This window comes from Pygoscelis adeliae, unplaced genomic scaffold (genome assembly GCF_000699105.1).
Source record: "Pygoscelis adeliae isolate BGI_AS28 unplaced genomic scaffold, ASM69910v1 Scaffold387, whole genome shotgun sequence".
Classification (NCBI taxonomy): Eukaryota; Metazoa; Chordata; class Aves; order Sphenisciformes; family Spheniscidae; genus Pygoscelis; species Pygoscelis adeliae.
This window is the reverse complement of record NW_008825115.1, coordinates 1,480,400-1,490,992: the sequence shown is the minus strand read 5'-3', so window position 1 is coordinate 1,490,992 and position 10,593 is coordinate 1,480,400. Positions and strand designations below refer to the sequence as shown.

The window sequence follows — 10,593 nt, the reverse complement described above, 5'->3', positions numbered from 1 at the left end:
TCTGCTGCCTGTGGCTGAGCGAGGGCAGGTGCAGGGACATGATGCCGGCAGATGCTCTGCACAAACGTTGACCTGGTTCAGTCGCCTTTTGGGCAGAGGGTCTCTGGGCAGCCTGGGGCGGGCAGGGCAGTTGTGCCGCGGTCGGAGGGGTAAGGACCGGCCGGTAACAGAGCTCCCTGGTGTTGCTGTGATACAGACCTCGGCAGCAGCTGTTAGAGCAGTGGCTTTGCAATTGCAGGTGGGGTTTTGTACCCTGGGGGTGTCATTGCCCTGGTGAGACAGCAGAGCAGAGTTTGGGATCACACAGTCCTTCATGGAAGCCAAAAACCTCTGGAGTGAGGGATGGAGGGAGAAGGGCTTGGGCAGGCGGAAAGGGCAGCCCTGCTCCCCCCTTGCCCCTCTGCTTTTGGGCAGGAGGGGTGAAGCTGGGGCAGAGCAGCAACAGCCCGCGCAGCCATGTCGCTCAGTGTGGTACCACCCAAGTTGTCTCACTGGAAATTCCCATAAACACCACAAAGGGCATGGCAGAGTGTGAAACCGGGACGTGGCCACGACCAGGGACGTCCATTTTGGGCGCTAGTTGCCTGCACAGTATTTGCTGTCCCATCTCCTGATCTGTGAGCTCAGGTGCTCTGCCCACTGCCAGCTGTGGGTGTTGGAAGCAGGCAGAGGCTGGGAATGTCCCACGTCCCCTCCGTCCTTCCCGTTGTAACGCATGGGCCTGGCCTGTCTCTGTCGCTGCAGGTTGTGGGCAGCATGGACGCCCACCCCAGCCGGTACTGTGCCACGGTGCGCGTGCAGCGTCCCCGTCCTTCCCTTTGTACCGCAGGGCCCTGGCCTGTCTCTGTCGCTGCAGGTTGGGGGCAGCATGACCCCCCCCCCCAGCCGGTACTGTGCCACGGTGCGCGTGCAGCGTCCTCGCCAGGAAATCATCGAGGACTTGTCCTACATGGTGAGGGAGCTCCTCATCCAGTTCTACAAATCCACCCGCTTCAAACCCACCAGGATCATCTTCTACCGCGACGGCGTTCCCGAGGGGCAGCTCCCGCAGGTGAGGACCCCTCGGATGCCCATCGGCCAGCGGGGCTGCACTGGCTCCCGCAGGGGTCCTTAAGGGTGCACGGGGACGGCTGGGGGACGGCTGAGTGCCGGCGTGTCCCCTCACTCTGCGTGCGCTTGTCGCTCCAGATCCTTCACTATGAGCTCCTAGCGATCCGAGACGCCTGCATCAAACTGGAAAAGGATTACCAGCCTGGCATCACCTACATCGTCGTCCAGAAAAGGCATCACACTCGTCTCTTCTGCGCAGACAAGAACGAGAGGGTAAGGGCCGTGGGGTGCCGGGGCCAGAGGCAGCTGATTCATCCCCAGCCTTTAGGAAGAGCCAGCCCTGACTTTGCCGAGGGGAAAGCTCACCGCTGGCAGGCAGAGAGCTCTTTCTTGAATGAAACGTGCTGCTCGGTTGACTCCCGCAGCCGTGCGGATTAGGCTGCTTCTAGAAACCCAGACAGCTGTTTGCTGTTATTATGAGTTACTGGGTGCTGATGATCCTGGTGACTCTCTTGAAATAGCCTCTGTCAGCTTGAAAACATCTGTTGTTTTGGTGATAGCTGTAGCCGCTGACGTGACAGGATGAATAACCCCTTGCTTGCTCAGAGCTTGTTCATGTTTGCTGTGCAGGAACATTGATCGCTGTAGCTTTTCCTACATTTGATCTAAATTTAGTGGTTAGATCTAGTCTAACCAGACTGGCTCTGCCTGAGCATGAAGATTTAATCTTGGGAGCTGAGGACAGTTTTTGATCAGGGTGCAAAAGCCCCAGTATCTTGTGGCAGAGACTCTAGCTTACACTCTCCACAGAGATCCCTGGAGTTTTGCTCACTTAATCCTCACTTCTGCTGTAGGATGGGCCAGTGCCCAGCCCTCACCCTGCCTGCTTTCCTTCTGATGCCGGTTGCTCTACCTCCATGTCACGCCTGGTGTTGACGCTAGCAGAAAATGACAGCAAGCCTGTTCGGGCAGGGAGCAGAGTGGGATGAGCTGCTTCTGTCCCCCCTTAGTGGGCACTTGGGGAGCGGCTCTGCACGGTGCTCTCAAACTACGATGCGCCATGGCCCTGGTGCAGGGCAGGTGTGTTACAGACGGTGCTCTGGGCAGCTGGAAATAACCAAACTCTGCAGTGCTTGGGTCTCTCTTTCTATTCCCTGTAGATTGGGAAGAGTGGGAACATCCCAGCAGGAACAACAGTGGATACAAATATCACCCACCCCTTTGAGTTCGACTTCTACCTGTGCAGTCATGCAGGCATTCAGGTACCGCGCTGCAGAGCTGGCTGTTGTGATGCTGCTGGTTTTCTTCGGCTGTTGTTGCAGATTGCACTCTCGTGCATCTGACCCGGCCCTGTCATAGCCTCCCCCTCCGGCACCGGGGACGTGGGCAGCTCAGTCCAAGCTGCCGTTGCGGTGGTTTGGTGAGCAGGTGCTGTGACGGCACTGCTGCTGCGTTATGCGGCATGTACCCGATTTCCCTCCTGGAGCCAAGGATCTCTCCCATGAGATTTTTCCTCCTCTAGACTGGCCAATTCAGCAGCTTATCAGCTGGCGTCTGAGTGTGCCGGGCTCACTGGGGTGCCTGGTCATCAGCAGGGACCTGTTGTCTGGCTGTGGGTGGGAGAGCTGGGGGCAGCCATCCCTGGAGTAGGCGGCTTGATTTGCAGCTGCCTTTCTGCAGGCAGCCAAGATTAGTCAGAAACGGCACTGAAAAAATTGCACTCATTTAATCTACAGCTGCTTCCGCAAGGGAGGTTTTTTGGCTTCTTCTCCCCCTGCAAGGACAGTGGGGAGCTGGCCCGGTTCGGTGGGGACACGATGCGGTGGGCTGTGCGGCATGGGGAGCTCGGAGCGGCAGCGGGGAAGCACCGCAGTGCCTGGGCACGGGGCAGCTGCGTTAATGGTTTGCACCTCGGTGCTAAGGGCTTTCTTGCCTCGCGGTGCCTGTGCACATGTGGGGTTCTCAAATTAGGGAAGCACGGGCATCTCTCCCGCCCAGGCTGTCTGCCAGGTCGTTTTGATCAGGGAGGGGGTGATGAGGATGCAAGGCAGCTGCCTGCGTCTGGGTGCTGGCAGCACCTCTCACGCTGCCCCCTCTCCTTCCCAGGGTACGAGCCGGCCATCCCACTACTACGTACTCTGGGATGACAACCGGTTCACCGCGGATGAGCTGCAGATCCTCACGTACCAGCTGTGCCATACCTACGTGCGCTGCACCCGCTCGGTCTCCATCCCGGCCCCGGCGTACTACGCCCGACTGGTGGCGTTCAGAGCTCGGTACCATCTTGTGGACAAGGAGCACGACAGGTGAGGGGGCTCTGCCCGCGGCCCCGGGAGGGCAGGCCCCAGGGATGGGCAGGGGGCATGAGCACCCTGCCTTGGTGTTTGAAAGCGCCTCTGTCAGAGCAGCGCTGCAGCAGACCCTTTTGGGGGGAGATCCACATGAAGCTGCACCCTCTTAGGTCCCAGCCTAGGAGGAACAGGGGGTAAAGGAGGGTTAAATCCCATCCCGAGCTCATCCCGGGCCTGGAGGAGCATCCCTGGGGTGTTCGAGCGTTACCAGCCACCTCAAGGTGCCGGAATCTCTGCAGTGCCAGACACAGTCACTGGCACGCACAGCATCCCCGTGCGTTGCGGTGAGATGCCTTGCTGTGCTGCCAGCGCTCACGGACCCTGATCTCCAAGGGGGTTTGTCAGTGTTCCTGGGGGGGAAATACAAAATAATTATGCAGCGATTTCCTTGATTTTCAGTGGCGAGGGCAGCCATATATCTGGACAGAGCAACGGCAGAGACCCCCAGGCCTTGGCGAAGGCTGTGCAGGTTCATCAGGACACTTTACGTACCATGTACTTTGCTTGAAAGCCTAACTTTTGTTACCTCACTCAAGAAAGCTTTCAGATTTGTAGGAGCCATACAAAAAAGGAAGCATTGGGACACCTTGGTTTTTTTCCAATGAGAAATCACTGCAGGGCAGGCAGCGTCGATTCGAGGCAGGAGACCAGCACCACGGGACAGAAAGATCCAACACCTTTGTAGGATTGGAAGAGACTGATGATTATTTTTTTAATTTTTCTGGCTTTGCAAAATTTTGATCTGACCAAACACATGAAGGCATTCAAGGAAGGGATAAAAATCCCAGGAGGCGGAAGCAGATTTTCATTTTTAAGATGCAATACTATAGACTCCTGACTGTGAAATGGCGGATTTGGTCCTCCGTTGCCCACCAGGCGCTGGTAGGTATTTTTTGTGGGGGTTGGGGGGAGGGGATTTTTAGAGCCTTAAAACAGAAGACTAGATTTATAAAACTAATATTTTAGAATATGAGATGCTTTAATGGGTTAAGGGGAAAAACAACTAGTTTATAGGAGAATTCTAACACTAACAGTTCCCCACCCCCGAATAATTCCCCCCATATAATGTAAGGCACCCTAGCACTTAGCTCAGAACTGAAAACTGTCTTCCTTGTGTTACAAGCTAGTTAGCTGCTGCCATTTGAAGCAACAGTCACAGACTTTTCCATGGGTGAGTGCCTTACTATGATGCTGCAAAATTTCAATGTTTTTAATCTTGTAAGGAAAATAGTAATCTTGTCTTGATGGTGGTCCATATTTCCATCGGAAGGAGTTAATTTCTATGGTCCTAAGTTGCAGTTTGTGTTAGATCACGACCTCATGGTGGTTAAACTCCATTGAAAGATGTGCACTTTCATATAGGACATGTTTAATGGCTGCTGACCCATTTTTGTTTCCAATGTACTACTTGTTATTTAAAACTGTTTCTGACAAATGGGGGCATCTTCATCCCATGAGGACAGAAATCGCTATCGATTTTTTTTCTCTTTTTTTTTTTCCTGAATTTTTATGATGGACACCGGGATTTTTTTACTAAACATTATTTTTATATGATACTGAGTCTGTTGCCAAAATACACAAGTCATTAACATTCTCAGAGTTTACATCACCGCACTTCCTGAGGCTGAGTTTTCAGGAAAAAAGTTTTCTAACGTTTCCTGTCCGATGAGCGTTACCAACTGCAGCCCGTGCAGTGCCGGGTACTCCTCAGCGCCCGTCTCCCGTGTGCGTTCGGCACGTGTCTGCCCGGGTCGGCTGCTTTCTGAAGTACCGCGTACCCCAACTCCAGCACCTCCAAACTGTCACCCTCTCTGCTGCTAGGTTTTGCTGCTCTTTGTGTCATGGTATCGCTGATCTCATGCACAGGGTTTTTTTGTTCTGAAAGCACACCAGATTTGTTCCTTAGTCAGAATGATGAAATCCTTGTTATTGTCATGGGGGAAACTCCTACTGATTTGTGTTTGTAACAGGAAAAAAGCCTTTTTCCCAACAGTAACATAGTGACTGCTTTTCAGACTCATTTTGCTGCACGGAGTGACCGTTATGCACAGCGGGGCAGTAGTAGCAACTCATTACCAGTATCATGTGGGCAGATTATCTGGGGTTTGGTTTTTTTTTTTTTATATATGAAAGTGTGCACAGCGCTTCCTGCAAGAGAAAAAATGACGCGCACACTCCTACCAAACTCTTAAAGGGAAGAGCTCTGTCGTCATTTTACTGCCAAATGTCAGCGCATTTCCAAGGCCGATCCACCACGAGCACTGCCCCTTGTCAGTTTGCGTGGATAGAAGCACACCTTTTTGTTTTGTACTTTCTGACGTTTAAACTTGCCTTGCCTTCATGAAAACCACATTGGTCGTGTTGGCCCATTGATCTGTCCTAACACCGGGAATTCACTCTACCCGTTTTCTTTTTGGGCAACGTGTTTGTGAAAAATGAAGACATCAATATGCTATGCAAACTAAGTGCTGAGCCCACTGATGTCACATTTTGTGAAGATCCTACGTTTAGCACAGTTCTATTTTTCCTCAAGACCTACAGTATTTGGTTCATATTCTCCTTTGCACCTTGTGTCAACCTCCACTGCTGTATATCTGCAAGGTGTCGGGGAGGAGACCAGGAACTATTCATGGTCAGTAGGGCAGTGAACTCTTCAGGAAGGCTTTTAGAGAGTAGGGAATGCATCAACACTAAGTCTCAACATGAGAAGCCTACATTCCTATACACAAGTGCCTGCATAGTGACATAAATTCAGCACCTCTCCATCTCATCCTCAGAACTCTAGCTTGTGTTCATTGAAAGCTAAATGATCTCAGAGGGGCTGTACCCGCTCACCTTGCGTTAGAAAGCCCCTCGTTAAGAATAAAACCGGAGTTAAGGTCAAGGTTCTCTCTGCAAATCAGTTTGTTCACCAGCATTACAACGGAAAGCACCTGGCTGCTGTTCTGCAGCAAGGGGCAAAGGTATTTTGGTTTCTAGTTTTTATTTTAGTGTTTTAGTTGGGTCTAGAATTCTGAAATGTCTTTTAGTAGCTGTGGCATATAGCACGTGCCATTTTTAACCATTTGAAAAGAGATAGTGTGGGCATTTACGGAAACAGCTTGTTGCTCTGTAACAATTTTTTTTAACCTTGAGACTTGAAATGTAAAATGGACCTTTAAGATTTGCACTCATTTGTAAGGTGGCTGTTCATAGAAAACTATGAATGAAGACTTGCTGATGTAGCACCTACTTTTAACAGCAATTTTAACTACACAAAAGCTTCACAGCCTCTGAAACTCTCAGCTGTTGACTTGCAGATCGTGTTCTGCCCTTATTTCACCCTCTGCGTTGGGTTTTCATGGTTTTGAATAAATAAAAAAGCCAAACTCAGTAGCTGCTGTGCCCTTTAAACCCTATTTCCATTTTGAAGACATTTAGAAGGGGTTTGAGTTACCCGCATGTTTTATATAATGGACTATGCACTGTACCTTCTCTGCGGCTCCAGCATTCAGCATTTCTACCCTTTTCTTGTCTGAGATGCAAACGAATAACTGCATGTTGAGGTGCTGTGCATTTTGCTACCCATAGCGGATAGGTGTTAACCCAGATACATATCAGGATTTGTAGTTAGCCACAAACCCCACACGGACATCCCGAATGGCTCCCGAGTCTCTGCCTTCTCCACGCGCACGCGTTCCTTCTGCAACTGGAAGCATCGCCAGGTGCATGCAGTTTTGTGGGAAGAGGAGGAACTTCCATTTACCTGTCAGTTGTTGAATGCTGTTTGTTTCCCTTATCTCATATCTGAACATAACGGGGGCGAGAGGGCAGAGCAGCCCTCTCCCCAGAGCTTCCAGGGGCGGTCGGGGTGTTCTGGTATTCGCAAGCGTACAACCTGATGTCCTAGCGTCAAAAAGCCCAAGCATTCAACGTTGCCTCGCGGAAGGTTTTCTTCTTGGAAAATGAGTGTGAAATAAAAGAATGTGATTCTTTCAGGAAGGGAAGCCAGACAGCAGGACAGCAATAAACCAGTGAAATTCATATCTTGCCTGAGTGATTTGCACTTCAATAGTTGTGAAAGAAAATTTACGGGACTCCAGTGCTTTTGTGTTCAATTTCTAGCCCCTTTCGTACCTCCTTTATATGAGCAAGTGTTGAACTGTACATAGGGTGTTTACAAGACACTCTGTTTGGGTTGTTATTTTTCTTGTGGTTTTTTTTTTTTGCTTTAGCTTGAACTCTGTATGGTCCATTTGTCAAATAGACGTGAACAGTTGATGTACAGTACTCACTAAACAAGCAGCAGCACAAAACTTATTTTATTAAGAAAATATGGCTTATATTTTAAAGGTTGAATATCAATTTTTTTTTTTGTATGCGTGGAATTGACTGGTAAAGAGTAACAAAATCCTTGGATTAGGCCAAAAGAAAATACTGTAAGATCATAACCACCTCTTTATTAAAGAAAACAGTATGATTAAAGAGCTCCAGAACATTGTATTTATATTTGATTGGATTTGATTGCCTTTGTGGAATTTTTTTTTTTTGCCTTGGTCCTGATTTTTGCTTGCAACTTTGACTTTGCAGTCCCAAGTGTCTGTTACCCTGTAACTGTTGGCAGAAGACCTAAATAAAAGCAATGTGAATATGTTGGGGTGACACTCCTGAGTCAGATTGCGTGGGGAAGGTACAGGCGCAGTCCTGGCCGTTCACTCGAGAAGGGCTTGGGGACAACCAGTGAAACGCTGACTGTAGCTGAATTGCATCAGATACTGTGGAGGATCCAAAACCCCTCACTTTCCAGATTTCAATTTAATGAGAGAAACACTTAAGCGAACAAATATGTGCTTAAAACTTCTTGGAACATGGTAGCCAATTCCACTTTTTATTACAACATCATCCGTCTGAGAACTGACTTCATTTGACCTCCTTGGGTTGTTAGATACCAGAAGATATTATATTTAGATTTAGATACATCAAAATACGCTGCTTCTCCAGCTACCTTCTGTGCTTTGGGGGCTATAAAAGGCCGTTGGCTCCACGGTGCTTTAAGGACAGATTTTGGACTCCTTTTGGATCGGGGTTAAACTCGATCCTCTGGGTTTCTGTACTGCGTCATGTCGTACGTTTCCCAGCTTTGGAATTCCTTGTAAACGTCCTAGTCCTCTCCAACGCCAGCAGCTTATGGTTGTGTCTTAGGGTCCAACACTGGAGGTTGTTTGCCATCCTCCGAGTTCTTTGGATCTGCTTGTGCTTCACCTTGCAAACGTGTATTGACAGACCTTTAGACGATGAATTATTTAGCAGCTGAGCTGTAACTGTGGGTTTTGGAATAATGCTAAGCAATTTTAAGGAAGCGCTTGCTAATGGCATGCACATACTCACTAGCTAATTTACTTAACTGTACCATGCAGAATGTGTTACACCGAACTGAGCCCCTGTACGGATTCTGCACACATCCTCCTGCTCTTTTTAATGTTCGATCACCTTTTCTTTAAATCCTGCTATGTAATAGAAATCTCTTGCAGTTTCAAGGGGGCTGTTTCTGTGAGAGAGGGGTAACAGAAGATTGTGCCTTGTGCAGCTGGGTCCGAAGTCCTGGAAAACAGATCGGACTCCTTGGTTTCAAATGTTAGATTGGCATTTGAGCCCTGGCCCTTGGTTCTGATTACAGTGTCCTAAGCTGCAGAAACAGAAGTGCTGGCGTGCCTCGTCAGTATGTGCATTTTGCAGAGATGTCTCCCTCCGCCGTATCTGCTTGATCTTGGTGGTCACATTTCCCCTTCCCTCTCAGGATTTCGGTTAAGGAAATACTCTAGTAGTTTGCTTTTAGTTTGCATGGTTTTAGAATCCTTACTGTGTAGCTTACCCGATAACTAAATTTACACCTTTTAAGACTAATTTAGCTGGCAGTCTCCAGGATGGTCATTCTTAATAATGATTCCAAAATCTGGATCTCGAGCTCCTGCTGGCCCAAAGTTCCGGTTCTTCAGTACCTCCCCAGCTCTTTAGCTGGGGGCAGCTCCTCTCTCACCACCAGGAAAGGTGACGTGTTTTTTTCGTAACGACTAGCAGGCTCAAACCTGCTGGGACAAGTCTCAATATACCGTTCTTACCGAAAAATGATCTTTTGGGGGAAGAGGAAATACAGATGAGGGTGCCACTGCCTGACCCAGCACGGAGCCTGGTACGTCTGAATCGCTTCCTCATGTGCACACAACTGCTGTGCTCGTTTCACCCTCTGCTTGGTGACAGCGTGTTCCAAATCTGTAACAAAGTGGTACTAAACATTGTTAAAAACCCTGCCAAAAACTGAGAAAAGGGCAGACCTATGCTCTGAATTTATGCTGACCTAGCGAATCGTAGTCTTTATTCTTCTCATCAAGCCTAGTTACTTAGTCTCATAGCTCCTCTGCAAATCGGAAGAATAAACACAAGCCTGATGTCAATCCTTTGGTTGTTATGGGAATGTCGAAGGATAATGTGCATTTATCAGCTTTTTAATCAGTTGAGTATACACTTGTCAGATGTCTGTACATCTCACTCCCCGAGAAGGCTGTTTTCAAGCCTTGCGGGAGGAAGGCCGCGTATCCACACGTGCACCCTCGCTATCTGCAGCAGCGTTTAATATTTTAGCCTTGCCTACGGTTGCCTCCCTTTGCTCTTCGCCCTCCGAGCCCTCCCGTCAGCCCAGCCTGCAGCCCTCTCCCCACGTTCTCGCAGTGCCGTTCCGCGGGATCCCCTCCGGCCGCCTTGGCAGGGCCGTCGTACACGATACGTGCATCGCCAGGTTCTTCAGCACAGGGGACGAGGTCGGCGTGTCCAGTCAGCGTTCCCGGCAGCGCGTGCGGAACGTGCCAGCAGCCGTCGAGAGCTCCCGTCCAGCGCGTCGCTGCGTCCCGCGAAGAGGGAAACGCGCTGTGCCCGACGTTCTCGAGCGTGACTGCGGCCGAGGCGTGGGTTCTCCTGCCGGCAGCTGTAGGGAGGATTAGAAAAACAGCAACGTAATTCACTTGGAACCGGGCTCCAGGCCCCGAAAGGCGTCGTACGCGACGACTGCCAGGGGGCCCGCTCGGTAGGCGGGAAGGGAGGGAAGGAACACGCCGGTCACGGTTTCCAGCTGTCGCTGAAGATCCTCCCCTCTGAGGCAACGGGGGAAAAACCCAACCCCGTGCTGTCACGCGTGACTCCTGAGGGCGCCCACGTTCGG

General features: G+C 50.1%; 1 protein-coding gene across 1 annotated transcript in view; it reads left to right on the top strand.

Moving 5' to 3' along the window:
* AGO1 (argonaute RISC catalytic component 1) overlaps positions 1-8,028 on the top strand; it is an 18,561-nt gene extending 10,533 nt beyond the window's left edge. The window contains exons 14-19 of the mRNA XM_009328224.1: positions 745-776; positions 886-1,051; positions 1,189-1,323; positions 2,211-2,312; positions 3,157-3,356; positions 3,801-8,028. Of these exons, the coding sequence (XP_009326499.1) occupies positions 745-776; positions 886-1,051; positions 1,189-1,323; positions 2,211-2,312; positions 3,157-3,356; positions 3,801-3,909 (744 nt within the window). The 3' untranslated portion in view covers positions 3,910-8,028. The remainder of the gene's footprint in view (positions 1-744; positions 777-885; positions 1,052-1,188; positions 1,324-2,210; positions 2,313-3,156; positions 3,357-3,800) is intronic.
* The last annotated feature ends 2,565 nt before the right edge of the window (positions 8,029-10,593 follow it).